This window comes from Symphalangus syndactylus, chromosome 14 (genome assembly GCF_028878055.3).
Source record: "Symphalangus syndactylus isolate Jambi chromosome 14, NHGRI_mSymSyn1-v2.1_pri, whole genome shotgun sequence".
In the NCBI taxonomy this organism is placed as follows: domain Eukaryota; kingdom Metazoa; phylum Chordata; class Mammalia; order Primates; family Hylobatidae; genus Symphalangus; species Symphalangus syndactylus.
This window is the reverse complement of record NC_072436.2, coordinates 10,347,232-10,373,624: the sequence shown is the minus strand read 5'-3', so window position 1 is coordinate 10,373,624 and position 26,393 is coordinate 10,347,232. Positions and strand designations below refer to the sequence as shown.

Below are 26,393 nucleotides of genomic sequence, written 5' to 3'. Positions count from 1 at the left end.
GCTCACTGCAGGCTCCGCCCCCCCAGGGTTCACGCCATTCTCCTGCCTCAGCCTCCTGAGTAGCTGGGACTACAGCTGGGAGGCCGAGGCGGGCGGATCACGAGGTCAGGAGATCGAGACCACGGTGAAACCCCGTCTCTACTAAAAATACAAAAAAATTAGCCGGGCGTGGTGGAGGGCACCTGTAGTCCCAGCTACTCGGAGAGGCTGAGGCAGGAGAATGGCGTGAACCCGGGAGGCGGAGCTTGCAGTGAGCCGAGATCGTGCCACTGCACTCCAGGCTGGGCAACAGAGCGAGACTCCGTCTCAAAAAAAAAAAAAAAAAAAAAGTCACCCTCAGCGCCACTCCCGAGTCTTGAGAGAACCACTTTTCACTTTTAACATTTTGGTGCATAATGTTCCACTCTGGTACTCTTTTTTTTTTTTTGAGATGGAGTTTCGCTCTTATCACCCAGGCTGGAGTGCAGTGGCATGATCTCGGCTCAGTGCAACTTCCACCTCCTGAGTTCACACGATTCTCTTGCCTCAGCCTCCCAAGTAGCTGAGATTACAGGCATGTGCTACCTGCAGGAAGCAGAAGACAAGATCGTGGGCCTGAGTCTCTCCTGGCCAAAGTCCTCCTCCCATATCATGGACTGGGGCCCCTGGGATGGGGTGCACTTCTTCCTGGGAAGCTGGGGGCTCATGGCCATGGGCACAGCCAAGGGAGGAGTCTCCAGTTCTCCCATGGGCTTCCGGCAGGTAAACGAGGTAGGAGCTACCTCTGCTCCCTCATCATGAGTCACTCTAGAGACATGGGTTTAGGAGAGGCACAGGCTACCATAGAGTTCTCCATTTTAACTCACACAGCTTCTCCAGGAGCTGCCCATGTTGGACCCGGAGGGCCTGGAACAGCTCGAGGAAGGGAGGAAACTCAAGCTGTCCCTTTACCCCACCACACACACTCACACACACGCACAACTGCTCCTTGGCCTCTCCATCCTGCGCAGAGAAAACCCAAGGACATGAATGCTTCCTACTAGCATCTTCCACGTCCTCAAAGTCTCCCTAGCAGATGCGAGAAGCCGTCTCCCATGCACCTTTCTCACTGGCTACTGACCCACCTGCAGGCTTGGGGTGGCTGGGCAGCTCTCCTTTCCCAGGGTCCTTTGCAGCTTTTTTGCTAGGGGCTGGATTAGATTTCTTCAGACCTAAGATATCAGCATCCATGCCATCCAGGTCCTAGAAAACCAGGGAGGGAGGGCAAAGGACGATGTTTGATAAGGGGCTGAGGACTTTCATCTGAGAGAGATGGGCTGTTGGCACCCCAGGTGTAGAATTGTGAGAAAACAAAGGAAAGTGAGAAAACTGTTGAGAAAAACAGTGAGTGAAGCTCACTGAGTGAAGTGGAACTAAAGGTAAGCAGGGTGGGGTGGAGTGGAGTCCAGCTCATGGTTCTGGGATGAGAGACTCAAAGTCAGCACCAAAAATTGACTCAGAGGACTTGTGGGTTATGCCCAGGGATCCTAGATGGCTGGTCTTGGGAAAAAAGCTTTCTTTTTTTAGACAGGATATTGGCCGGGTGCGGTGGCTCATGCCTATAATCCCAGCACTTTGGGCCGAGGCGGGTGGATCACCAGGTCAAGAAATCGAGACCATCCTGGCCAACATGGTGAAACCCTGACTCTACTAAAAATACAAAAATTAGTTGGGCGTGGTGGTGCACGCCTGTAGTCCCAGCTACTTGGGAGGCTGAGGTAGGAGAATCGCTTGAACCTGGGAGATGGAGGTTGCAGTGAGCCGAGATCATGCCACTGCACTCCAGCCTGGGCAACAGAGCAAGACTCTGTCTTAAAAAAATAAAAATACATTTAAAATAAAATAAAGACAGAGTCTCACTCTGTCACCCAGGCTGGAGTGAAGTGGTGCGATCATAGCTCATTGCAGCTTCCAACTCCTGAGCTCAAGTGATCCACCTGCCTTGGCCTCCCAAAGTGCTGGCATTACAGGAGTAAGCCACCATGCTGGGCTTTTTTTTTTTTTGAAGACAGAGTCTTACTCTGCCACCCAGGCTGGAGTGCAGTGGTGTGATCATAGCTCATTGCAGCCTCCAACTCCTCGGCTCAGGCGAGCCTACTGCCTGCCTCGGCCTCCCAAAGTTCTGGGATTACAGGTGTGACTGACTGTGCCTGGCCTTTGAGGAGAAAGATTTCAAGATGAGATTAAAGAAGCTGAATCTGGACCGGGTGTGGTGCCTCATACCTGTAATTACAGTATTTTGGGAGGCCAAGGTAAGAGAATCTCTTAAGGCCAGGAGTTTAAGGTTGCAATGAGATCACACCACTGCACTCCAGCCTGGGTGATAGAATGCGATGGTGTCTCTAAAAAAAACTCCAAAAAACAAAAAAACACAACAAAAACAAGAGCCCCACAGGGCTGTAACCAAAAACGTGGCCTTGTCCTAGGGACTGTGGCAGAATGGGTTAACTAAAAGGGACACAAAACCCCAAGGGTCAGACAGGAGGGTGCTGCTGGCTGGAAGGAGAGGGAGAACAAGGTGTCCAAGGCCAAGCTAGAGGTTACATCCTTACAAATTATTCAGATCTGTGCCTTAAAAATCCATTGCAAAGACTGGCGCTGGGCTTGATCTGATGAGAAGACAGCAGTATTGAAGGGGGCTTGGCAGGGGATGTGGAGAGAAATATGGAGAAAGATTAAGAACAAGCGTTAGAGGAGAGAGTCTCCCCCTCTGTCTTCTAGGTGGAGGTGAGGGGACCCAGCTAGGTGGGCCTCCGAGAGAGCTGGCCCAATTTCCCCAGAGGCCTGTGGCACCCTCCACTCTCTATATACCAGGAACACTGGTTGATACCTAGAGAGGCAAGAAGGCCAATGGCTCACAGACGAGTTCCATGCTTGCACGAGGAAGGGCTCAGAAACACACGTTGTAAAGGGAGAAATTAGAGGGAGAATGAAGCCTTGGTACGAAATATCATGACCCCACCCCACCCACCCCCAGTTCTAAGAATTGTGCAAGCTGTTTCCTTACCTTCATGGCCTGGAGCAGAGCCTGCGGATCTGCCTCTGAGATACCTGAAACCTAAGTCCACAAGGAGGATGAGGACACAGATGAGGAGGCACACTAGTCAAGGCCCAATAAAACTCAGAGTCCTGGCCCCTTGCTTCTGTTAGGGCAGACGGCGCGGCAGGAGCAGAGCTTGGCCAATAGAGCTTACACAGGAGGGTGGCTTTGTTCCCCTTGCTTGGGCTTGGCAGTTTGAAGCCAAACCTGCCTGGTTATAGAGGCTCAGAGAGCACTGCCATTCCTGCTCCTTCCAACCATAGAGAACTCTTCCATCCAGGACCGGAATTCTGCTACTTCCCACCCATGCCAATGGACAGCTATGGTGTTTATTAGGGGAAAGGAGCAACATCTAAGACTCCAGCAGTTTCAGGGAGCTCTCCTTTCCACTCATCTTACTACAGGAAAGAGGATTCTGCTTTGGGTCCACTCCGCAGCCCATGGGCATTATTTTGATTTAAAAACAAAGTGATGGCTGGGTGCAGTGGCTCACGCCTGTAATCCCAGCACTTTGGGAGGCCGAGGCGGGTAGATCACTTGAGGTCAGGAGTTAGAAGCCAGCCTGGCCAACATGGTGAAACCTTGTCTCTACTAAAAATACAAAATTACCTACTAAAAATACAAAAATTATTTTCTTTGGCTGGGTACAGTGGCTCAGCCTGTAATGCCAGTACTTTGAGAGGACAAGGTGGGTGGATCAAGAGGTGAGGAGTTTGAGACCAGCCTGACCAACATGGTGAAACCCGTCTCTACTAAAAATACAAAAATTATTTTCTTTGGCTGGGCACAGTGGCTCAGCCTGTAATCACAGTACTTTGAGAGGCCGATGTGGGTGGATCAAGAGGTTAGGAGTTTGAGACCAGCCTGACCAACATGGTGAAACCCCATCTCTACTAAAAATACAAAAATCAGCCAGGCGTGGTGGTGGGTGCCTGTAATCCCAGCTACTCAAGAGGCTGAGGCAGGAGAATCGCTTGAACCAGGAGGTGGAGAGTGCAGTGAGCCAAGATTGCACCACTGCACTCCAGCCTGGGCAACAGAGGGAGACTCCGTCTTAAAATAAAAAAAAACAAACAACAAAAAAAATTAGCCAGTTGTAGTGGCAGGCGCCTGTAATCCCAGCTACTTGGGAGATGGAGGCAGGAGAATTGCTTGACCCCAGGAGGCAGAGGTTGCAGTGAGCCAAGATCACACCACTGCACTCTAGCCTGAGCAATAGAGCGAGACTCCATCTCAAAAAACAAACAAAAAGAACAAAGTGACTTTGCAGGGACTTCTAAACCCTTCTGTGGGCAGCCCCTTGGCCACAACACCCATCTCATTGTTTCTGGGGATAAGTAGAGAGGTGGAGGAGTGGGAAATGGCCAGGCTTACCTCAGCATCAGCTTCTTCCAGGCCTGCCATGGTGCTGAAGACATCATCACCCAGGAGGGACCTGCAAAGGAGAGGCATCAGCCCCTACCTGCATCCCAGGGCACTGGATGACTCTAAAAAGGGGAGGAGTGGCTTAGAAAGGCCAAGGAATCTCGCATAGATCTCTCCGGAGAACAGAGGTGCTAAAAGGAATGTCACAGGCCACCTGATGCAGTGATTTTTTCTTTTTTTTTTTTTTTTGAGACGGAGTCTTGCTCTGTCACCCAGGCTGGAGTGCAGTGGCGCGATCTCGGCTCACTGCAAGCTCCGCCTCCCGGGTTCATGCCATTCTTCTGCCTCAGCCTCTCAAGTAGCTGTGACTACAGTTGCCTGCAACCACGCCCGGCTAATTTTTTGTATTTTTAGTAGAGACGGGGTTTCACCATGTTAGCCAGGATGGTCTCGATCTCCTGACCTCGTGATCCGCCCGCCTCGGCCTCCCAAAGTGCTGGGATTACAGGCGCGAGCCACCGCGCCCGGCCTAATGCAGTGATTTTTAACTTTGTTAGCAGTAGAACTGCTTCAAAAACAAATTGTTAAAAACAATAGGCTGGGCGTGGGGGCTCATGCCTGTAATCCCAGCACTTTGGGAGACCGAGGCAGGTGGATCACTTGAGGTCAGGAGTTCGAGACCAACCTGGCCAACATGGTGAAACCCCATCTCTACTAAAAATATAAAAATTAGCCAGGCGTAGTGGCGGGCACCTGTAATCCCAGCTACTCAGGAGGCTGAGGCAGGAGAATCACTTGAACCCGGGAGGTGGAGGCTGCAATGAGCTGACATTGCGCCACTGCCCTCCAGCCTGGGTGGCAGAGCAAGACTCTATCTCAAAAAATAAAGTAAAAAAAAAAAAAAAAAAAAAAGGAAGAAAAACAACTGCTCCAGATCACATGAGGGAGGAGGGCTCACAAAATTCCTCCCTATCTCTCATCTGTAGGGTATTCATTCTTATCTTAGAAGAACAAACACAATTTGAAAATCACTGATCTAGGCCAATTCTTTAATTCTGAGGATAAGAAAATTAGGGCTCAGAGAAGTTCAGAAACTGCCCAAGGTCATATCATAAGTAACAGATGGAGGATAGAAGCCAGGACTGCTGAACTCTTGTGCAGTTCTCTTTAACTTCCCCAGGCCCCTTCAATAAAACCAGGAGCTGGCCAGGTGCGGTGGCGCATGCCTGTAGTCCCAGCACTTTGGGAGGCCAAGGTGGGCAGATCACCTGAAGTCAGGAGTTCGAGACCAGCCTGGCCAACATGGTGAAACCCCATCTCTACTAATAACAAAGTAGCCAGACGTGGTGCTGTGTGCCCGTAATCCCAACTACGCAGGAGGCTGAGGCAGAACTGCTGGAACCTGGGAGGCAGAGGTTAGAGTGAGCCAATCGTGCCACTGCACTCCAGCCTGGGTGACAGAGCCAGACTCCATCTCAAAAAAAGAGAAAAAATAAAAATAAATAAATAAACAAAACCAGGAGCTGAGGGAAGTGGGTGGAAATTAACTGACATTAGAAGTAAGCACGGCCAGGTGCGGGTGGCTCACACCTGTAATCCCAGCACTTTGGGAGACTGAGGCGAGTGGATCGCTTCAGCCCAGGAGTTCGAGACCAGCCTGGGCAATGTGGTAAAACTGTCTTCACTAAAAATACAAAAATTAGCCGGGTGGGCTGGGCATGGTGCCTCACGCCTGTAATCCCAGCACTTTGGGAGGCCGAGGTGGGCGGATCACCTGAGGTCAGTTTGAGACCAGCCTGACCAATGTGGTGAAACTTCGTCCCTCCTAAAAATACAAAAATTAGTGGGCACCTGTAGTCCCAGCTACTCAGGAGGCTGAGACAGGAGAATTGCTTGAACCGGGGTGGCGGAGTTTGCAGTGAGCCGAGATCGTGCCACTGCACTCCAGCCTGGGCAACAGATATTCTCTAAAAAAAAAAAAAAAAAAAAGGCGAGCAAATGTGAAGTACAAAGTGGGGGGTGGAGGGGCAGAGAGCATTTAGACTGAAGTAGGTCATGGATACCCAGGCTGACCCTGCCCTTACTTTGTTCTAGCCTTTGAAGACGGGAACATCTGAGATACACCTGTGGTGTCTCGGGTATGTGAAGCTAGTTTAACAGGCTTCTCAGGTAGTGTCACTGGAAAAAAAGAAAAGAGAAAATGTGTCATTTAGCTAAAGGGACCTGGAGTCAAGATGCAAAGGCTGGCAAGCTCCCTTCCCAAGCTGTCTCTGTATTAGGAGGAAGAAATCTAGCCCCATAGGCAGGTCCCAATGTCACCCCTTGGAAAACCTGAATGGGAGAGAGGGTGGTACATTTCCAAGGAGGAAGTCAACCCTAAATGCCGAATAACCAAATGAAGAGCCCAACCCAACCCAACCCAACCCAACTGCACCCCAAGGAAATGCATGACGAACAATTGCTTTTCCACAGCCCAAAACTGTAGGCTGGAATACATGGGCTGGAATACATTCGCCAGGCATGGTGGTGGTTGCCTGTAATCCATCCCAGCTACTCAGTAGGCTGAGGCAGGAGAATTGCTTGAACCGGGAGGCAGAGATTGTAGCGAGCCGAGATTGCGCCACTGCACTCCAGCCTGGGTGACAGGAGCTTTGTGGGTTCTCTGGGGCCATGTAGGGGAAACCTAAGTCTCTCTGTCCCTGGTGAGCTTTACATGACCATGAAGCCAGGTTCCTTAATAGACCAACATGAACACAAATAATATGGATTAGCATCCAGAATCTACAAGGAACTCTTTTAACTCAATGATAAAAAGACAAGTAACCCAATTAAAAAGGGGCAAAGGATCTGAACAGACATTTCTCCAAAGATATACACATGGCCAATAAACACATGAAAAGATGCTGAACATCATTAGTCATTAGGGAAACGCAGATCAAAACTACAATGAGATACCCACTTTACACCCTGTAGGATGGCAATAATCAAAAAGAAGGAAAATAAGTATTAGCAAGGATGTAGAGGAACTACAGCCATCTTACATTGTTGGTGGGATGTAAAACGGCACAGCTGCTATGGAAAAGCAGTCTCCTCAAAAAGTTAAACATACAGTTACTGTATGGTCCAGGAATTCCAAATGAACTGAAAACACATGTCTGCCCAAAAACTAGTACACAAACGTTCATAACAGCATTATTCATAACAGCCAAAATGTGGAAATATCTCAGATATCCATCAACTGATGAAGGGATAAACAAAATGTGATTTATCCACACAATGGAATATTATCTAGCCATAAAAAAGTTATAAAGTACTGATTCATGCTACAGTGTGGATAAACTTGGAAAATATTATGCTACATCAGAGAAGCTACGTGCGCTGGGCATGGTAGCTCACTCCTGTAATCCCAACACTTTGGGAGGCTGAGGCAGGTGTTTGAGGCCAGGAGTTCAAGATCAGCCTGGCCAACATGGCGAAAACCCATCTCTACTAAAAATACAAAAAGTAGCTGGTTGTGGTAGTGCATGCCTGTAGTCCCAGCTACTCGGGAAGCTGAGGCACGCGAATCGCTTGAACTTAGGAGGCAGAGGCAGAGCCGAGATGGCGCCACTGCACTCCAGCCTGGGTGACACAGTGAGACTCTATCTCAAAAAAAAAAAAAAAAAAGCTAGATGTAAAGGTAAGATGCCGGCCGGGCGCGGTGACTCAACACCTATAATCTCAGCACTTTGGGAGGCCGAGATGGGCGGATCACCTGAGGTTGGGAGTTCGAGACCAGCCTGACCAACATGGAGAAACCCCTGTCTCTACTAAAAATACAAAATTAGCTGGGCGTGGTGGTGAGCGCCTGTAATCCCAGCTACTCAGGAGGCTGAGGCAGGAGAATTGCTTGAACCTGGGAGACAGAGGTTGCAGTGAGCCGAGACTGCGCCATTGCACTCCAGCCTGGGCAACAAGAGCGAAACTCTGTCTCCAAAAAAAAAAAAAAAGGTAAGATGCTGTGTGATTCCATTTTATGTAAAGTGTCCAAAATAGGCAAATCCATAGAGACAGAGAGTAAATAATAAGTAGCTGCCTAAGTTTGGAGGTAGGAAAGAATGAAATTGACTACTAATAGGCATGAGGTTTCTTTACTGGGTGATGGAAAATGTTCTGGAATTAGGTAGTGTTGATGGTTATACAACTTTTGAATATTCAAAAACCACTGAGTTGTACACTTTACAGGAGTGGACTTTATGCTATATAAATTACATCTCAATTTCTTTTTCTTTTGAGACGGAGTCTCGCTCTGTCACACGGGCTGGAGCGCAGTGACGCAACGTTGGCTCACTGCAACTCACTCCTGGGTTCAAGTGATTCTCCTGCCTCAGCTTTCCGAGTAGCTGGGATTACAGGCGCCTGCCACTACACCCAGTTAAATTTTTTTGTATTTTTAGTAGAGACAGGGTTTCACCATGTTGGTCAGGCTGGTCTTGAACTTCTGACCTCGTGATTGGCCCTCCTCGGCCTCCCAGAGTGCTGGGATTACAGGCGTGTATATCCCAATTTTTAAAAAAAGGCTGGGTGTAGTGGCTCATGCCTGTAATCCCAGCACTTTGGTTCAGGAGGTGGGAGGATCATTTCAGTCCAAAAGCTTGGGACCAGCCTGGGCAACATAGTAAGAAAAAAAAGCAACAGCAGCAGCCCAAATTAGGGGATTCTGGGCAAGGCACACTTACTATCATCCCCTGGAAGGTCATCAGGTAAATCATCAATGGAGCCTGGAACAGAAAAGGGACTGTCATGACTTCAGGAGGAAAGAAGAGTGGCCCTTATAAACATCAAGGCTTGAGACTCGCCAGAAGGCGTCAGAGCTTTCAGATGTTGGGACTTAGACTTAGCTCTCCTTTCATTGGCCACGAGATGTTTTATAAGTTGCTGGCAACAAGTCACAAAGCCTTGTTGAAACACCCTGAGGCAGAAATTTAAAATAACTATCTCAGGCTGGGCGCAGTGGCTCACACCTGCAATCCCAGCACTTTGGGAGGCTGAGGCGGGTAGATCACCTGAGGTCAGGAGTTCGTGACCAGCCTGACCAACATGGCAAAACCCCGTCTTTACTAAAAATACAAAAAAATGGCCAGGCGCGGTGGCTCACACCTGCAATCCCAGAACTTTGGGAGGCCAAGGCGGGTGGATCACCTGAAGTCAGGAGTTGAGACCAGCCTGGCTAACACGGTGAAACCCTGTCTCTACTAAAAATACAAAAAATTAGCCGGGTATGGTGGCACGTGCCTGTAGTCCCAGGTACTCGGGAGGCTGAGGCAGGAGAATCACTTGAACCCGGGTGGTGGAGTTTGTAGTGGGCCGAGATCACACCACTGCACTCCAGCCTGGGTGACAGAGCGACATGCCGTCTCAAAAAACAAGAAAAAAAAAACCCCCAAAATTAGCTGGGCATGCTGGCATATGCCTGTAATCCCAGTTACTGGAGAGGCTGAGGCAGGAGAATTGCTTGAACCTGGGAGGCAGAGGTTGCGGTGAGCCGAGATCGTGCCACTGCACTCCAGCCTGGGCGACAGAGCGAGACTCCCTCTCAAAACAAAAACAAAAACAAAAACAAAAAACAAAAACAAAACAAAAATTAGCCGGGCATGGTGACACATGCCTGTAATCCCAATTACTGGGGAGGCTGAAGCAGAAGAATTGCTTGAAACTGGGAGGCAGAGGTTGCAGTGACCTGAGATCGTGCCATTGCACTCTACCCCGGGCAACAGAGCAAGACTCTGTCTTAAAAAACAAAAACAAAAACAAAAAAAAACTATCTCAAAGGATGATAGTGCAGATTTTCAGCAGAACCTATATTCTACCTGCCCACCATGACACACTGGCCAAAGATCAGTCTTCCAGACCCTGAACACAGCCCAGTGTGGCTCGTTGGGAAGAGTGCCCAAGATTTCTAGGCACATGGAAGCTACTTTCAGACAAGTAGGCTCCTTGTACCCTTCTATCTAAGACCCCCCCAGAACTGGTCTGGATGTCCTCATCAATGGCCATTTTCTGATGGAGGCATGTATGAATATCGAATTCGTTTCCCCCCACCAGCTTTCCCACCCTGAATCCCAACCACATATTTCTGGATACAGAGCCCAAGGAGAAGGATTTTTTCCAAAACCTCGTATCTTATTTATGTCTGAACTTCTCTGAGGACCAGTGAGGCAGCATAAGGAAGACCAAGGCTGCCTACAGAATAATGGGAAGAACAGCAAGACTCTGATCAAAAACATTTTTTTTTAAGACGGAGTCTCGCTCTGTCACCCAGGCTGGAGCGCAGTGGCGCGATCTCGGCTCACTGCAAGCTCCGCCTCCTGGGTTCACGCCATTCTCCTGCCTCAGCCTCCTGAGTAGCTGGGACTACAGGCGCCCGCCACCACGCTAATTTTTTGTATTTTTAGCAGAGACGGAGTTTCATCGTGTTAGCCAGGATGGTCTCGATCTCCTGACCTCATGATCCACCCACCTCGGCCTCCCAAAGTGTTGGGATTACAGGCGTCAGCCACCGTGCCCAGCCCAAAAACATTTAAATAAACACACGTCTCATCGTTCCAGGACCAATGGGGGAAAAGATACATATTTGGCTTAAGAGTAATGTTCCATCTCTCCACTCACCTTTCCATCCCTTCTTGGTTTTTGGCGCCTAAAATGGGAAAAACAAATCACATCAAGAAAACTAAACAGTGAACACAGGTGGAAATTGGCAATGCAGAATGAATTGCGTTGCCTTTTGCCAAGTAACCAGAGGCAAGAGCACCAATAGCATTTAGAGATGCTAAAGCATTTATGCATTCCTATAGTTTCTGAGAACGGACTCATTCAGAGCCTGGAAACAGCCCCACTAACCAGCGATGGGTGCCAATGGGTGGGCAGGTCACTCCTTTCCCAGACACGACATGCAAACCCTCCCAGCTGAGATGTCATGTGGCTAGAAATGTCTTCTATTCTGTGCCCCTGACTCCTTAATACCAGTGACAGACACTTAAAAACGCTTCCAGCTGGACACTCAGTCTCAGAAGAAACCTTGGTCGTTGAAAGTTTGATATCAATGCCACCTCCCGTCACTCTTCTCCAGGGTCTCCATCCTGTTCCTTGCCGCCCAGCCCCCAGAGTGTTGCATGCAGTCAAGATCTTTGGGGATGCAGGATGGGAGGCATGTTCGCTTTCCATGCATCTTACTCTGAACTCTGCCTACCATCTCACGGCTCTTGGGGGTGCTCGCAGCTCCTTCACAGCACTGGCCATCTCATCTGGATTCTGCCCACATCAGGCTCATACTCCCTAATGAGGAAAATTAAAGTGGTTGCTTAAAAATGATGTAGCTTTGGCTGGGTGCTGTGGCTCACACCTGTAATCCCAGCACTTTCAGAGGCCAAGGCGGGGGGATCACCTGAGGTCAGGAGTTCAAGACCAGCCTGGCCAACATGGTGAAACCCCGTCTCTACTAAAAACACAAAAATTAGTTGGGTGTGGTGGTGTACATCTGTAATCCCAGCTACTCAGGAGGCTGAGGCAAGAGACTTGTTTGAACCTGGGAGGTGGAAGCTGCAGTGAGCCAAGACCGTGCCACTGCACTCCAACCTAGGTGACAGAGTGAGACTCCATCTCAAAAAAAAAAAAAAAAAAAAGAGACTGGGGGCAGTGGCTCATGCCTGTAATCCCAAAACTCTCTGGGAGGCCAAGGCAGGTGGACCACCTGAGGTCAGGAGTTCGTGACCGGCTTGGCCAACATGGTAAAACCCCGTCTCTACTAAAAAATACAAAAAATTAGCTGGGTGTGGCGGCAGGCACCTGTAATCCCAGCTACTCGGCAGGCTGAGGCAGGAGAATCGTTTGAACCCGCTAGACGGAGGTTGCAGTGAGCTGAGATCATGCTATGCATTCTAGCCTGGGCAACAGAGCAAGACTCCATCTCAAAAAAAAAAAAAAAAAAAGATGCAGGTTTAACAGCATGAATCCAAGGGTTATCAAAGTTCTCTCACTGCCCATTCAAGAGATAAAGCCCATTTCCATAAATTAAAAATTCCTTATAGGGGATGCACTTCAGAAGAGCAAGTACTCTCAGGCTGGGCGCAGTGGCTCACACCTGTTATCCCAGCACTTTGGGAGGCTGAGGTGGGCAGATCACTTGAGGTCAGGAGTTCAAGACCAGCCTGACCAACATGGTGAAACGCTGTCTCTACTAAAAATATAAAAATTAGCTGGGCATGGTGGCATATGCCTGTAATCTCAGCTACTCAGGAGGCTGAGGCAGGAGACTAGCCTGAACCTAGGAGGAGAAGGTTGCAATAGCCGAGATCGCCCTACTGCACTCCAGCCTGGGCAACATGTGAGACTCTGTCTCAAAAAAAAAAAAAAAAAGTGCTCTGGATAACTTAATGGGCTTTCTGAGGCTTTGAGATTACTTGAAAAAAGGGCAGTGGCCATCATCCCTTACCCTGAAAGCCGATGTGGCAATTGGCAAGTACTCATTTTAGAAAGGAGGTGGGTACCTGGCACCAAGGCTGAAACCCTTTCCCAGGCAACACCCATGACTACTTTCTAGGCAGCATTTAGCAAAAAAGCAGGTATGAACTCTGGTTACTCTTTGATATTCTTTTTCTTTTTTAATTTTTTTTTTTTCAGAGACAGGGTTTCACCGTGTTACTCAGGTTGGTATTGAACTCTGGGGCTCAAGCAATCCTCCTGCGTTGGTCTTCCAAAGTGCTGGGATTACAGGTGTGAGCCACCACGTCCAGCAACACGATTTTCACTGACAGTGGAAATATTTCTTTACATAGGCAGTAAATCTAACCCATTGAGAACAGTTTTCCTTGGAATTAGCTCTCTCCCTCCCCCTCCTCCACTTTACCAAAACCCACCTACAGGATGTCCTGGAAGAAAGGAGTCAGAGGGGTCCTCTCTATGTCCCAGGTGTTGGCCTGTCCTGTTATTGGAATACAAGGGTTATCTGGGCTTACCTACAGAGCCCACCCTGAATACATGTGTTTTCTTTTCTTTTTTTCGACAGTCTTGCTCTGTTGCCCAGGCTGGACTGCAGTGGTACGATCTTGGCTCACCACAACCTCAGCCTCCTGGGTTCAAGTGAATCTCCTGCCTCAGTCTCCCGAGTAGCTGGGAATACAGGCACGTGCCACCATGCCCGGTTAATTTTTGTATTTTTAGTAGAGATGGGGTTTCACTGTTGGCCAGGCTGGTCTTGAACTCCTGACCTCGTGATCTGCCTGCCTCGGCCTCCCAAAGTGCTAGGATTACAGGTGTGAGCCACCACGCCTGGCCTTCTTTCTTTTTTTTTTTCCAGACAGGGTCTCAGTCTGTTGCCCAGGCTGGAGTGCAGTGGCACGATCACAGCTCTCACAGCTCACTGCAGCCTCGACCTCCTTGGGCTCTGGCAATCCTCCAATCTCAGCCTCCCTAGCAGCTGGGACCACAGGCACACGCCACCATGTCTGGCAAATTTTAAAACTTTTTTGTAGAGACGGGTCTCCCTATGTTGCCCAGGGTCGTCCCAAACGCCTTGGCCTCCCAAAGTGTTGGGATTACGGGCGTGAGCCACCGTGCCCGGCCTTGTGTTTCTTTTTCTCTGCAATGGCGACTTCACGACCTACAAGTCCAAATGTGTCCCATAACACATCAAGGAACTTCTGGCATCTCCCATCGATCCTGTAGGGGCTTCTCAGACTATGGGGATTTTCTAGGCGTGTTTGCCAAGGCCAAAGGTCTACAGAGTAACCCCGTCCCCACATGTATTCAGCCGACTCCATGCCAGGCGTTTTACAGATCCCCAGACCACCTCTAAGCAAGACCCCTAACCGGAGTCGCCCCTCCGTCCCGAGACTCCGCGACCCTCAATGCGTCACCCTTCTGAGCGCCCGGCCTATCTGGCTCCCGAGCGCAGCCTGTAACGCTCTCAGCCCCTGAAGCCTCCCGTTACGCGCCGTGCCCCCGGAGGTGCGAACGATGGGACCAGCGCCGGCCCTGGCTCCCTTCGGGTCGCCCAGCCTGGCCAGGCCTGGCCTCCAGCTTCCAGCCGCTGCCGTTACCCTCAACCGTCCGGCCTCATGCGGAAAGGCGGGCGCGAGGCATCCTGGGAGTCGCAGTCGGCGGTCTGCTCACCCGCCCGCACCGAGGAGGCGGGGACGCCGTGAGGAACTACAGCTCCGTGAGGAACTACAGGGAGCCGCGCGCGGCCGTTGGCGGGGCGGGGCTTCTGCCGGCGGCGAGCCCGTTGCTAGGAGCTGCCCCAAGGCCTCTCCGGGAAGAGGGCGCCAGGCTCAAAGGCCCTCTTGGGAACTGCCGGGACGCTTAAAAAAGTTCCTCCTGCCCACTTCTGAGGGCTGACACGTGGCCGGCGCGGAGGCGTGAGAAATGTGTTGATATTGGGAGGTTGACGGGTGAATCCACAAATTCACCCGTGTTTATTCCACACCCCAAAGCTTGAGGGAAGTGACTGACCTGTTTAATGATCCAATCAAAGCTGTATAGCCAGAATGTAACCTAATACTGTCGCCCCACAAAAGGATTAAGTCACATTTTTTCTAGTATATGCTAATTATGAATTTTATTAAGGTTTATTCAATGTCACAGAGGAAAGAACGGTTTGTAGTTTGGCTTACCCGCAGCGCTGGTAGGTCACAGCTGTCCAACCATGATCCAGTCACATGCTCTGGCCCCGTGCCCCTCGTCCTCCCACCCCTACCCCCACAGGACACCATTAAGCCAGGGCTAGGTAACAACATATGCTAAATGCATCTTCTCAGGTATGAACCAAACTCAAGCCACAACAGCAAAGGGGGAAAAAGGTAGCAAAGTAATTATGTGCTCCCAAGGCATACAGTCATTTAGTTGAATCCTTAACAACTGGAAATAAAAAGGCATTTATCAAGTGTAGTTCGCAGTCTGAATGTGGAAGGTGGAAGATCACACATTTACTAAGAAACACTCAAGACATATTTTGGTTCAGAATTCTAAAAAATCCCCAATTTTCCATAATCTTCCCAAGACAACCAATGACCCACTTAAAAAATTTAAGGCAAAAACACCCTTGAATCTAGGAATGTGCATATATGCAACAGCTAACATCTGGTAACTCTAACAATGTTCCTTATATGTTTCTGTGTTTACTATCATGGACCATAGGAAGAAGTACTGGAAAATTTAGTAAGTGTGGACAGTTAAAAGCAAAACACTGGCCAGGCACGGTGGCTCACGCCTGTAATCCCAGCACTTTGGGAGGCCGAGGTGGGTGGATCATGAGGTCAGGAGTTCAAGACCAGCCTGACCAACTTGGTGAAACCCCGTCTCTACTAAAAATACAAAAAAAATTAGACGGGCATGGCGGCACGCGCCGTAATCCCAGCTACTCAGGAGGCTGAGGCAGAGAATTGCTTGAACCCGGGAGGCGGAGGTTGCAGTGAGCCAAGATTTCGCCACTGCCCTCTAGCCTGGGTGAAAGAGCAAGACAGCATCTCAAAAAAAAAAAAAAAAAAAAGCAAAACCCCACCATCAGTATTTTAAAACAAAAAGTCATTTTAGTCATTTACAGTGTGACTTGTTCTAATCCTCCAAGAATGGAGTAGTAAATAAACAGCAGAAATGACTTCCCTGCATTATTTCATGAAAATGATCAAAACCTTTATCTAAGTCAGAACATCAACAAGACTCTTGGCTTCAGGTCAATTTCCTGACACTCCTCCTCTCTCTAGCTGTAGTAGCAGCTACTGCTTGAAGACAACCTGTATATCCCAGGCATACCCTCTACACGTATAAAAAGATGTGCAGGTGTTACCACCTACACCTAATTCACTTCCTTTCTAATAAGATAGATGGAATAACTCGGAAAAGGGAGAGAGGAGGGATTTTGAGCCGCAGTTGTCTAAAGAATTATTGATTCACAGGGATCTCCAAGATTATGCATTTGAAGAGTTTTATTTCTCCACCCAAAGCCCTGCAGTGAAGAAAATCCAAGAATTAAGATGTAACATGCTGGGCGAGGTGGCTTGTGGCTTATGCCTGTAATCCCAGCACTTTGGGAGGTGTGGGGGGAGTGGGGGTGCCGATCACCTGGCCAACATGGTGAAACCCCATCTCTGCTCAAAATACAAAAATTAGCCGAGCATGATGGCAGGTGCCTGTAATCCCAGCTACTCAGGAGGCTGAGGTGGGAGAATTGCTCGAACCCGGGAGGTGAAGATTGCAGTGAAGTCGAGATCGCACCATTGCATTCCCGCCTGGGCGAGAGCAAGACTCTGTCTCAAAAAAAAAAAAAAGTAACATGTTGGCCCAGCACAGTAGCTCACTCCTGTAATCCCAACCCTTTGGGAGGCCTGAGGTAGGAGGATCACCTGAGGCTAGGAGTTCATGACGGGCCCAAGGCAACGTAGCCATACCCTATCTCCAAAAATAAAAAAAATTAAAAAATTAGCCAGGTGTGGTGGTGTGCACCAGTAATCCCAGCTTCTCAGAGGAGGCCAAGGCAGGAGGATCACTTGAGCCCAAGAGTTGGTGGCCAAAGTGTGCTACAATCACACCACTGCATTCCAGCCTGGGTGAGAGTGAAACCCTCATGGGGTGGAAAAAAAAGATCTAACATGTTAACTTTAGGAACTATAAAATGCCTTCAGGTGTATGTGACCTGAAATTACAAGTGGTGACTTCTCAGAAAGCATATGAACACAGTGAATGTCGTAATGTTCTGAAGATAAGCTGATATTTAGTACTAATATCTAAAGAACATGAGGGCCCCAAAGGCTGTGTCATCAACTCTGCTTTGAGGTCACTAATTTTTAAATACAGAGCATAAAGTAGAACTCCAAACACTTGGGCAAGAAGAATCCATTGCAAATAGCCAACATATTTCTATTAAACCTCACATTTTCAATTTTGTATTTGGTTGAGAGTACTTTTTTAAAAAAAGGCTTAAATCAATATTATCTAAGACACACACAAAAATCTAATTAATTCTACTCACTCTGGGCCAGGTGCTGTGGTTCACACCTATAATCTCAGCACTTTGGGAGGCTGAGGCGAAATGATCGCTTGAGCCCAGGAGTCTGAGACCAGCCTGGGCAACATGGCAAAACCCCGTCTCTACAAAAAAAATAGAACAAATTATCCGGGCGTGGCAGCACATGCCTGTGGTCCCAGCTACTCAGGAGACTGAGGAGGGAGGACCATTTGAACCCGGGAGGCTGAGGTCACAGTGAGCCAAGATCCCACCAATGCACTCCAGTCTGGGTGACAGAGTGATACCCTGTCTCAAAAGATAAAAATAAAATTCTTAGTAATTTTGGAGAAGACAAGGTGAAAACGTATCTTTGTATTTGTGAAAATGGCTCACAAAATTTTGAATCCAACAGACCCAAACTTGTCAGTGGCAGTCTAGTGTGGTAGAGAGAACAAACTGGACTTGCCACTTCCTTTAAGGTACAGCCAACAAATGTGTACCAAGTACTTCCAAGGACTCCTAAAGTGACTGGAGCCACTCACAACTATTGCTACAACTGCAGTAATTACAGCTGATTTACAGCTGTCCACTCAGGCAGGTATCACTCCTTCCTTTTTTGTTCTTAGTGTTCCCTAAATCTAATAAACCTCTATTCTAAATTTCTTCATAATTTAAACCTATGTTTAATTGTGTGGCATATTTTTTCTCTCTTAATAGTACAAATCAGTGAGGTTTACTGTATCTTTATTCTTGATTATATTGAATAAAGTTCAAGACAGAACATTCCAATATTTATAAAAATGGCATCAAATGTCAGATTTAGATTTTATTTTTTTTGAGACGGAGTCTCGCTCAACCGCCCAGGCTGGAGTGTAGTGGCACCATCTTAGGCTCACTGCAACTTCTAGCCCCCAGGTTCAAGTGATTCTCCTGCCTCGGCCTCCCGAGTAGCTGGGACTACAGGCACGCACCACCACCATGCCCAGCTAACTTTTGTATTTTTTTCAGTAGAGATGGGGTTTCACCATGTTGGCCAGGATGGTCTCAAACTCCTGACCTCAGGTGATCCACCCGCCTTGGACTCCCAAAGTGCTTGGATTACAAGCATGAGCCACCGCGCCCGGCCCCAGATTTAGATTTTAAATAAAACTTGAGGTACTGGGTCAAAGGGGGCTCTGCAGGTCGATGATCTCCTCAAACCTGCAAAGACATCCCATCTATGCAACTGGATTAGGGGGGTGTCATTCCAAACACCCTCAGATTCTGCCCAGATAGTCATCTGTGAACAAGGTATTTCAACGATGATTTTGAAACAATTCTACATCTAGCAGGTCAGTTTATCATTTTCCAGAATCTGAACTACTGTCAAGATAGACTCAAGTGAGATTAGCACAGGGTTAATCTTCAATCTTAACACAATTATCAATTAGTTCTCCCAGTGGAAAGATTAAGGCTTTTGTCAACATGTAGCATTTCTGCTGTAACCTAAAAGTCTCATATTACCAGTTCCCCAGGATAGATAGATATTATGTCAGGTCCCGAGATAGGAATTATGTTTCCATGGAATTAAGCCATATTCTCAGGACTGATTCTAGAACAGCTGGTTTCATGGGGCATATGGTGTAGATTTTAAAAAAAAAACAAAACCCAAAGTGACTTACATTAAGAAAAAATTAATTAAGATATATTTAACCTTTAAATATAGAATGATTGTGTAAACTAGATTCCAACTGAAAGGACAATTAGCGATTCAGAGAAAGCTCCTAGAAATAGACTGAAAACAAAGCCATACATATAGTAAGAAATACAACCTATGGAACTTCCATTTTTCTAACTATAGCTTTTTGTTTTTGTTTTTTCCCAGTTGTTAAAAAAAAAAAAAAGGCCAGGCGCGGTGGCTCACGAGGTCAGGAGATTGAGACCATGGTGAAACCTCGTCTCTACTAAAAATACAAAAAAAAAATTAGCCGGGCGTGGTGGCGGGCGCCTGTAGTCCCAGCTACTCAGAGAGGCTGAGGCAGGAGAATGGCGTGAACCTGGGAGGCGGAGCTTGCAGTGAGCCGAGATTGCGCCACTGCACTCCAGCCCGGGCGACAGAGCAAGACTCCGTCTCAAAAAAAAAAAAAAACAAACAAACAAACAAAAAAAACTCACAGTTTCAATGATTATATTTTCTGAACCAAAAAACAGAACACATGGTTCGTGTCAAAGGGTTTTTCTGTGCTACGTCTGGGAGTGAGGTGACCTAAGTGACATTTTTTTTAATGCCAAATACAGTAACCTCCAAGCTTTTAATGGCTTATGCCAAGACGACAGAATATGTGAAATCTGATTGTCCCAGAGTTACACTCTGCACTCCAAAGTTACAACAGTGCCACAGCTGAGAGCTCTCCCTATACTTCCTACTACTGTGACAATTTAGCGATCCTTCAAATGGAAAATTCCTAATCACACGAGACAATGGTCCTACAGTAGGCCCGTGCGGAATAAGTTCCCTCGTTGGAAAAATGCTAGCATGAATAGTTTGATAAACGCAATCCATCAGCAAAGGAGAGCAAGCAGGCAGAGACTGTGCCAAGCAGAAACTCATTCGCATCAAGTTTTCCAGTAAGTTGTCCTTCCCCCAGTCCCTTTTCTTCAATCCTGCTTTTAAGCCAGGCCCCAGGGTAAGTGGTAGAACACCGAGCAGGAAAGCTTGGAAGGGTTCTACACCACTTCAAAAATACCTTTGCTTAAAAACACTTATATAGCCAGTGATTAGCAATTAAAATGTGAAAATAATCAACTACTTAGTAGTTAAATTCTGCTAATTATCAAAAGTCATAGTCTACTGGGATCAGCAGCATTACAAAAGGAAGTCATATCGCATTTCTTAAGCTTTTTCTGAATGGTTTAACAGGTCTCTTTCAGTGTTAATTCCCCTTAAAACATCTGCTTTTTTTTCATTTAATCTCTGAAATCTGTTCATTTTCTTTCCCTCCATTTATAAAAAGGGGTCAATTTATCATTTGATCTATAGCTATTTGAATTCGAAAAAGATTCCACACAGATATGAGTTGCACACAGGCGCTTTCTGGAGCAGATTAAACTTGTCCTTGTGACACTTCAGAGCTTGGACTGCAGTGACTTCAGGTGCTTGTAAGATTCGTGGACCTGTGGGGAAAGGAGAGAGAAGAACTACTACTAAAGAGTTTACCATGTTAAATAGTATACTTTTTTTTGAGACTGAGTCCTGCTCTGCTGCCCAGGCTGGAGTGCAGTGGCACAATCTAGGCTCACTACAGCCTCTGCCTCCCAGACTCCAGCGATCTTCCCACCTCAGCCTCCCGAGTCGCTAGAACTACAGGTGTGTGCCATGACACCTGGCTGCTATTTGTTTTTTTTTGTTGTTGTTGTAGAGATGGGGGTTTACCATGTTGGCCAGGCTGGTCTAGAACTCCTCAATTCAAGTGATCCACCCACCTCAGCCTCCCAAAGTGCTAGGATTACAGGCGTGAGCCACTGTGCCCAGCCTGTGGTTGTTTCTAAAGAGTTCTCATCTTTTAGAGCTATGCATTGAATTATTTATGGATAAAATTATCTGATGTCTTAGTTTTTTTTTTTTTTTTTTTTTTTTTTTTGAAACGGAGCCTTGCTCTTGTTGCCCAGGCTGGAGTGCAATGGCATGTTCTTGGCTCACTGCAACCTCCGCCTCCCAGGTTCAAGCAATTCTCCTGCCTCAGCCTCCTGAGTAGCTGGGATTACAGGCATGCGCCACCACGCCCAGCTAATTTTGTATTTTTAGTAGAAACAAGGTTTCTCCATGCTGGTCAGGCTGGTCTCAAACTCCCGACCTCAGGTGATCCACCTGCCTCGGCCTCCCAGAGTGCTGGGATTACAGGTGTGCATCACTGAGCCTGGCCCTGATGTCTTAGATTTATTTCAAAATAGTCCCCAGGAGGAGGGGGATGAAGGTTCAGATGAAACACAACTGGCCACGAGTTGATAGTCATTGCTGCTAGACAAAGGGTGTACCAAAGAGCACTACGGAATTCTCTTTTTGTATATTTTATTCTATTTGTGTGTGTGGGTATACCTTTTTTTTTTTTTTTTTTTTTTTTTGAGACGGAGTTTTGCTCTTGTAGCCCAGGCTGGAGTGCAATGGCATGAAGATGGCTCACTGCAACCTCTGCCTCCTGGGTTCTCCTGGGTTCAAGCTGAGGCAGGAGAATTCCCGACAGCCGTGTACCACTACCGCCCAGCTGTTTTTTTGTATTTTTAGTAGAGACTGGGTTTCACCATTTTAGCCAGGCTAGTCTCGAACTCCTGACCTCAGGTGATCCGCCCACTCGGCCTCCCACAGTGCTGGGATTACAGGTATGAGCCAATGAGCCCAGCCTGTATATATTTTTAAATGTTCAATTGGTTATCAAAAATTGAAATTGATTAAGACCCTGGTTACTGTGGGAACAACCCAGTTCCCTTCTGAACCTGTTCCTCAAATAAAGTGACTGTCAGAAGTGGCCATGGTACTTTCAGAGTTTTCACAGATAAATCCCCTTCCAGAGGCCTTTCCTGCTTCAATATTTAAGTGAAGACTTTAAAAAAAGGTGCAAAGACACTGGATTTTTACCTCTGCTTTGTTCAGTGGGGAGTTCTTAGCCCACTCAAACAAGTTTTCATACACATTTCCATCATAGCGGCCAAGCACAGAGCCAAGTGTCACATCCTGAAAATCAAATGCATCAACCAAAGCAACAGCATCTGAGCGAATCAGAGTGAGTAACTCCTTTACACGCTGGTTTACTTGCGTAATCTGAGACTCTGTCATTATGCTCCCCTAAAAGAGACCAAAATAAGTAAATATAACATATATATGTATATAGATAGACATAATTATATACATATACAGCTATAAAGCAGACAATTCTTTCTTTTTTTTTTTTTTTTGAGACTGAGTTTCACTCTTGTTGCCCAGGCTGCAGTGCAATGGCGTGATCTTGGCTCACCGCAATCTTCGCCTCCCGGGTTCAAGCGATTCTCCTCTCTCAGCCTCCCAAATAGCTGGGATTACAGGCATGTGCCAGCACGCCTGGCTAATTTTGTATTTTTAGTAGAGATGGGGTTTCTCCATGTTGGTCAGGCTGGTCTCGAACTCCCGACCTCAGGTGATCCACCCGCCTTGGCCAAAGTGCTGGGATTACAGGCATGAGCCACTGTGCCTGGCTATTTTTCCTTTTTTTTTTTTTTTTGAGACAGAGTCTTGCTCTGTTGCCTAGGCTGGAGTGCAGTGGTGCCATCTTGGCTCACTGCAACCTCTGCCTCCAGGGTTCAAATGATTCTCGTGCCTCAGCCTCCCTAGTAGCTAGGATTACAGGCGTGCACCACTGCACCCGGCTAATTTTTGTATTTTTAGTAGAGACAGGGTTTCACCAGGCCAGGCTGGTCTTGAACTCCTGACCTCAAGTGATCGCCGTACCTGCCTTGGGCTCCCAAAGTGCTGGGATTACAGGCGTGAGCCACCGTGCCCAGCCAACAATTATTTTTCTTAAAACAACAACAAAAAAGACTTAGAAAATACTGACCTGAAGGAAATCCCCCGCATTCTGACTGATTCCATACAAAGAATACAGCAGACATAAATTCCTTAAGACAGCTTGAATGGCTTTATCTTGAGTTTTGAGGAGTTTTTCTGAAAAGAGCTTAACTACCACATAGTGGCAATGTGCCTAAGATTAAAAAAGAAAACAGCAGAGTTTGAGAACCCTGGGAAAAGATTCAATACACAGTGAGTAGGGTTTCTGCACCAGAAAATGCGGGATGCTGGGGGCAGGGAAGGCGAAAAAGAGAGAACTACCACTGACCTCACTTGCTCGAACAAGGTCAACAGAAGTTAGGTTCCACGCTACCTCCTTGCTTTTTCTGTGAATTACTTCTTTTTGAAGGTTTTTTGCAGCAATTTCTACTAATCTGTTAAGACATAGATTGGAGGTTTGAGGAAATGACCAACAGTACTCATGCCTTCTTGTCATCTGTCAGGGCCCCAGCTCCACTGCTGCGTATTCTAGCTCTTGAGGGAGAGCTCACCTGGCTGCACGGAGTTTATATGCTTCGGTTAGGCTTTCAGGGCTGTTGATATCCACCATGGTTGGCCAGACTGCTACCTGCTGTGGCTGGATGCGTTGACTGGGCAGGTCATTCAAATAGGACACCATGCCACACACCAACTTTCCTGAGTGCACCTGGTCATAACTTTTCATCAAGAACCTAAAAATCACCAGTAAACATGCTTTTAGTAACTCTACTTTTTTTTTTTTTTTTTTTTAAGATGGAGTTTCGTTCTTGTTGCCTAGGCTGGATGGAGTGCAATGGCCAGATCTCAGCTCACTGCAACCTCCTCCTCTTGGGTTCAACTGAATGATTCTCCTGCCTCAGCCTCCCAAGCAGCTGGGACTACAGGCACCTGTCACCATGCCTGGCTAATTTTTAATATTTTGTTTTTTTAGTAGAGACAGGGTTTTACCATGTTGGCCAGGCTGGTCTCTAACTCCTGACCTCAAGTGATCCACCCGGCTTGGCCTCTCAAAGTGCTGGGATTACAGGAGTGAGCCACCACACCTGGCCTTTTTTTTTTTTGATGGAGTTTTCGCTCTTGTTGCCCAGGATGGAGTGCAATAGCGCAATCTTGGCTCACTGCAACCTGCACTTCCCAGGTTCAAGCGATTCTTCTGCCTCAGCCTCCCAAATAGGCCGGGATTACAGGCATGTGCCACCATGCCTGGCTAATTTTTTTGTATTTTTTAGTAGAGACAGGGTTTCACCATGTTGGTCAAGCTGGTCTTGAACTCCTTACAGCGTGATCTGCCTGCCTCAGCCTCCCAAAGTGCTGAGATTACAGTCATGAGCCACTGTGCCCAGTCCAGTAACTCTACCCTTGATACAACTTCAAGCTATGTAACAGGTGCTTCATGTTCTCTAGCCTCACCACGAAATAAAAACCGTGAGTCAGGATGGAAGGCAAAAGTATACCTTTCAGGAACAAATATATATATACGGTGAAGAAAAACCATGGGAACAAGAACCTAGAGAAAAGGACTAGAACATTCTTATGAACAGATAGGAGGAATCGCGGATTTGACTCTCACCTAGCCGTCTGGAGCATCATGACACTGTTTTCTCCCTCAAAGGTACAGCTTGGGGTGAAATTGACATAAATATTTGGAAGACCACTGCAATGAGAATAGCCATGCCCACCACAAGCCATCCGACATGCTTCGATGCCAGTGTTTGCAGTCCAGGAGGTGAAAGCCTTAAGTCCGGCGGTGAGGGCATGAAGCTGAGAGGACAAGCACAAATCTGTCAGGACATTTGTGGTGCTGAGAGCCCGAGAACCAATGAGAAAACACACCCCTCCTCTAACATCTTGGCCACTGTCAAATCACAGCTGCCACACATGCAAACTGAAGAAGCAAAGCTGTCCGACTGGCCAGAAGAATGCAGAACACTACCCATGCCCATCTAAGCTGTTCTACTTGGCTAAACATTCACCACTTACATTTCCTTGATTGACAAATAATCAACATGGTACAGTATTTCTGATAACACCAAAATACTTAACAACAAACCCCACAGATCTTCATATCTGATCTACTTTCAACCAGAAGAAGTTCTCAGAATACATAATTCTTTTCAGGAAATCCCAACATTTAGTTATCTCTGGACATTATCCCACAGGTAACCATGAAACAGAAGGGTGCCCACGAGTGAACGAGACCAAACTCGTACCTCAGGCAGTTCACTCAGGTCCCCTTGACCAATGCCTTCGTTAATCCGGTGATAGGTCTCCTTCATGTATGCGCCCACAAACTGGAAGGCATAGGCAGTGGCCAGGAGTGGAAAGAGTTTATACTGCTGGGTTTGAAAATCCAAAATCTGTGGTTCTGGTTCACTACATGACACAGAAAAAAAATAGTTAAGTAAATGTTTATACAGAACTTTCTATATGCCAGGTTCTAATCTAAGCACTTGGTATTTTAACTTATTTAGTCCTCATAAGGGCACTGTGAGGTAGTTACTATTACTATCTCCATTTTACAAATGGGAAACTGAGAGGTTAAGAACCTGCCTGAGGTCACACAGCTCATACATGGCAGGTCTTAGATTTAAATTGAGCCTTTTTTTTTTTTTTTTTTTGCCATGGAGTTGCCCTCCGTCACCTAGGCTTTAGTGCAGTGGTGTGATCTTGGCTCACTGCAAGCTCCGCCTCCTGGGTTCAAGCGATTCTCCTGCCTCAGCCTCCCACAGTGCTGGGATTACAGGCATGAGCCACGGTGCCTAGGCTATTTGGCTCCCTAAGACCATGCTATAATTACCTTGTACTGCATAGGTTGACAGAATTTTCTGGCTGCAAAGTCCGTATCTGTCCTAATCTTTCCAATATGACTAAGAAAACCGTAGCTCATAGCAACATACAAAACCAACACTAGTCAACCTAATAAGAAGGCAATGCCGAAAAGCTCTGCTCACCAGATGGCCGAATACACTGTATTTTGACCATAATCTTGGAGAAGACCCAATGGATGGTGTTAAATATTTTGAAGTGTAAGAATTAGCAAAGGTCTGATTGTATCAATTCCTTTATTCCTTTTTAAAAATGTAATTATTATTATTTTTTGAGATGAAGTCTCTAACACCCAGGATGGAGTGCAGTGTTGTGATTTCAGTTCACTACAACCTTCACTTCCTGGGTTCAAGTGATTCTCCTGCCTCAGTCTCCCGAGTGGCTGGAATTACAGGCACCCGCCACTATACCCAGCTAATTTTTGTATTTTTAGTAGACGTGGGGTTTCACCATGTTGGCCAGGCTGGTCTCGAACTCCTGACTTCAAGTGATCCACCCGCTTTGGCCTCCCAAAGTGCTGGGATTATAGGCGTGAGCCACTGCGCCTGGCCTTAAAATTTAATTAATTTTTAATTTTTTTGAAAATAGACCAGCCTGGCCAACATGGCGAA

The 26,393-nt window shown here is 47.2% G+C and overlaps 2 protein-coding genes across 27 annotated transcripts in view; both read right to left on the bottom strand.

Moving 5' to 3' along the window:
* FBF1 (Fas binding factor 1) overlaps positions 1–14,623 on the bottom strand; it is a 31,473-nt gene extending 16,850 nt beyond the window's left edge. For 2 of the 23 annotated variants that reach the window (XM_063617117.1, XM_063617121.1), the window contains exons 1-9: positions 14,317–14,564; positions 13,318–13,382; positions 11,652–11,737; positions 11,072–11,099; positions 9,142–9,183; positions 6,508–6,601; positions 4,433–4,493; positions 3,026–3,076; positions 1,104–1,221 (exon numbers count right to left, since the gene is read on the bottom strand). In XM_063617117.1, coding sequence (XP_063473187.1) covers positions 1,104–1,221; positions 3,026–3,076; positions 4,433–4,493; positions 6,508–6,601; positions 9,142–9,183; positions 11,072–11,099; positions 11,652–11,654 — 397 coding nt within the window. In that variant the 5' untranslated portion in view covers positions 11,655–11,737; positions 13,318–13,382; positions 14,317–14,564. Of the gene's footprint in view, positions 1–1,103; positions 1,222–3,025; positions 3,077–4,432; positions 4,546–6,507; positions 6,602–9,141; positions 9,184–11,071; positions 11,100–11,651; positions 11,738–13,317 lie in introns of those variants that run through there. The other 21 variants (XM_063617119.1, XM_063617122.1, XM_055242100.2 and 18 more) reach the window with 18 other exon arrangements.
* A 365-nt stretch (positions 14,624–14,988) lies between these two features.
* ACOX1 (acyl-CoA oxidase 1) overlaps positions 14,989–26,393 on the bottom strand; it is a 38,131-nt gene continuing 26,726 nt past the window's right edge. For 3 of the 4 annotated variants that reach the window (XM_055242140.2, XM_063617145.1, XM_063617146.1), the window contains 7 exons: positions 25,167–25,329; positions 24,527–24,717; positions 23,469–23,648; positions 23,246–23,351; positions 22,967–23,110; positions 22,015–22,221; positions 14,989–20,555 (listed from right to left, as the gene is read on the bottom strand). In XM_055242140.2, the coding sequence (XP_055098115.1) occupies positions 20,508–20,555; positions 22,015–22,221; positions 22,967–23,110; positions 23,246–23,351; positions 23,469–23,648; positions 24,527–24,717; positions 25,167–25,329 (1,039 nt within the window). In that variant the 3' untranslated portion in view covers positions 14,989–20,507. The remainder of the gene's footprint in view (positions 20,556–22,014; positions 22,222–22,966; positions 23,111–23,245; positions 23,352–23,468; positions 23,649–24,526; positions 24,718–25,166; positions 25,330–26,393) is intronic. The other variant, XM_055242139.2, reaches the window with a different exon arrangement.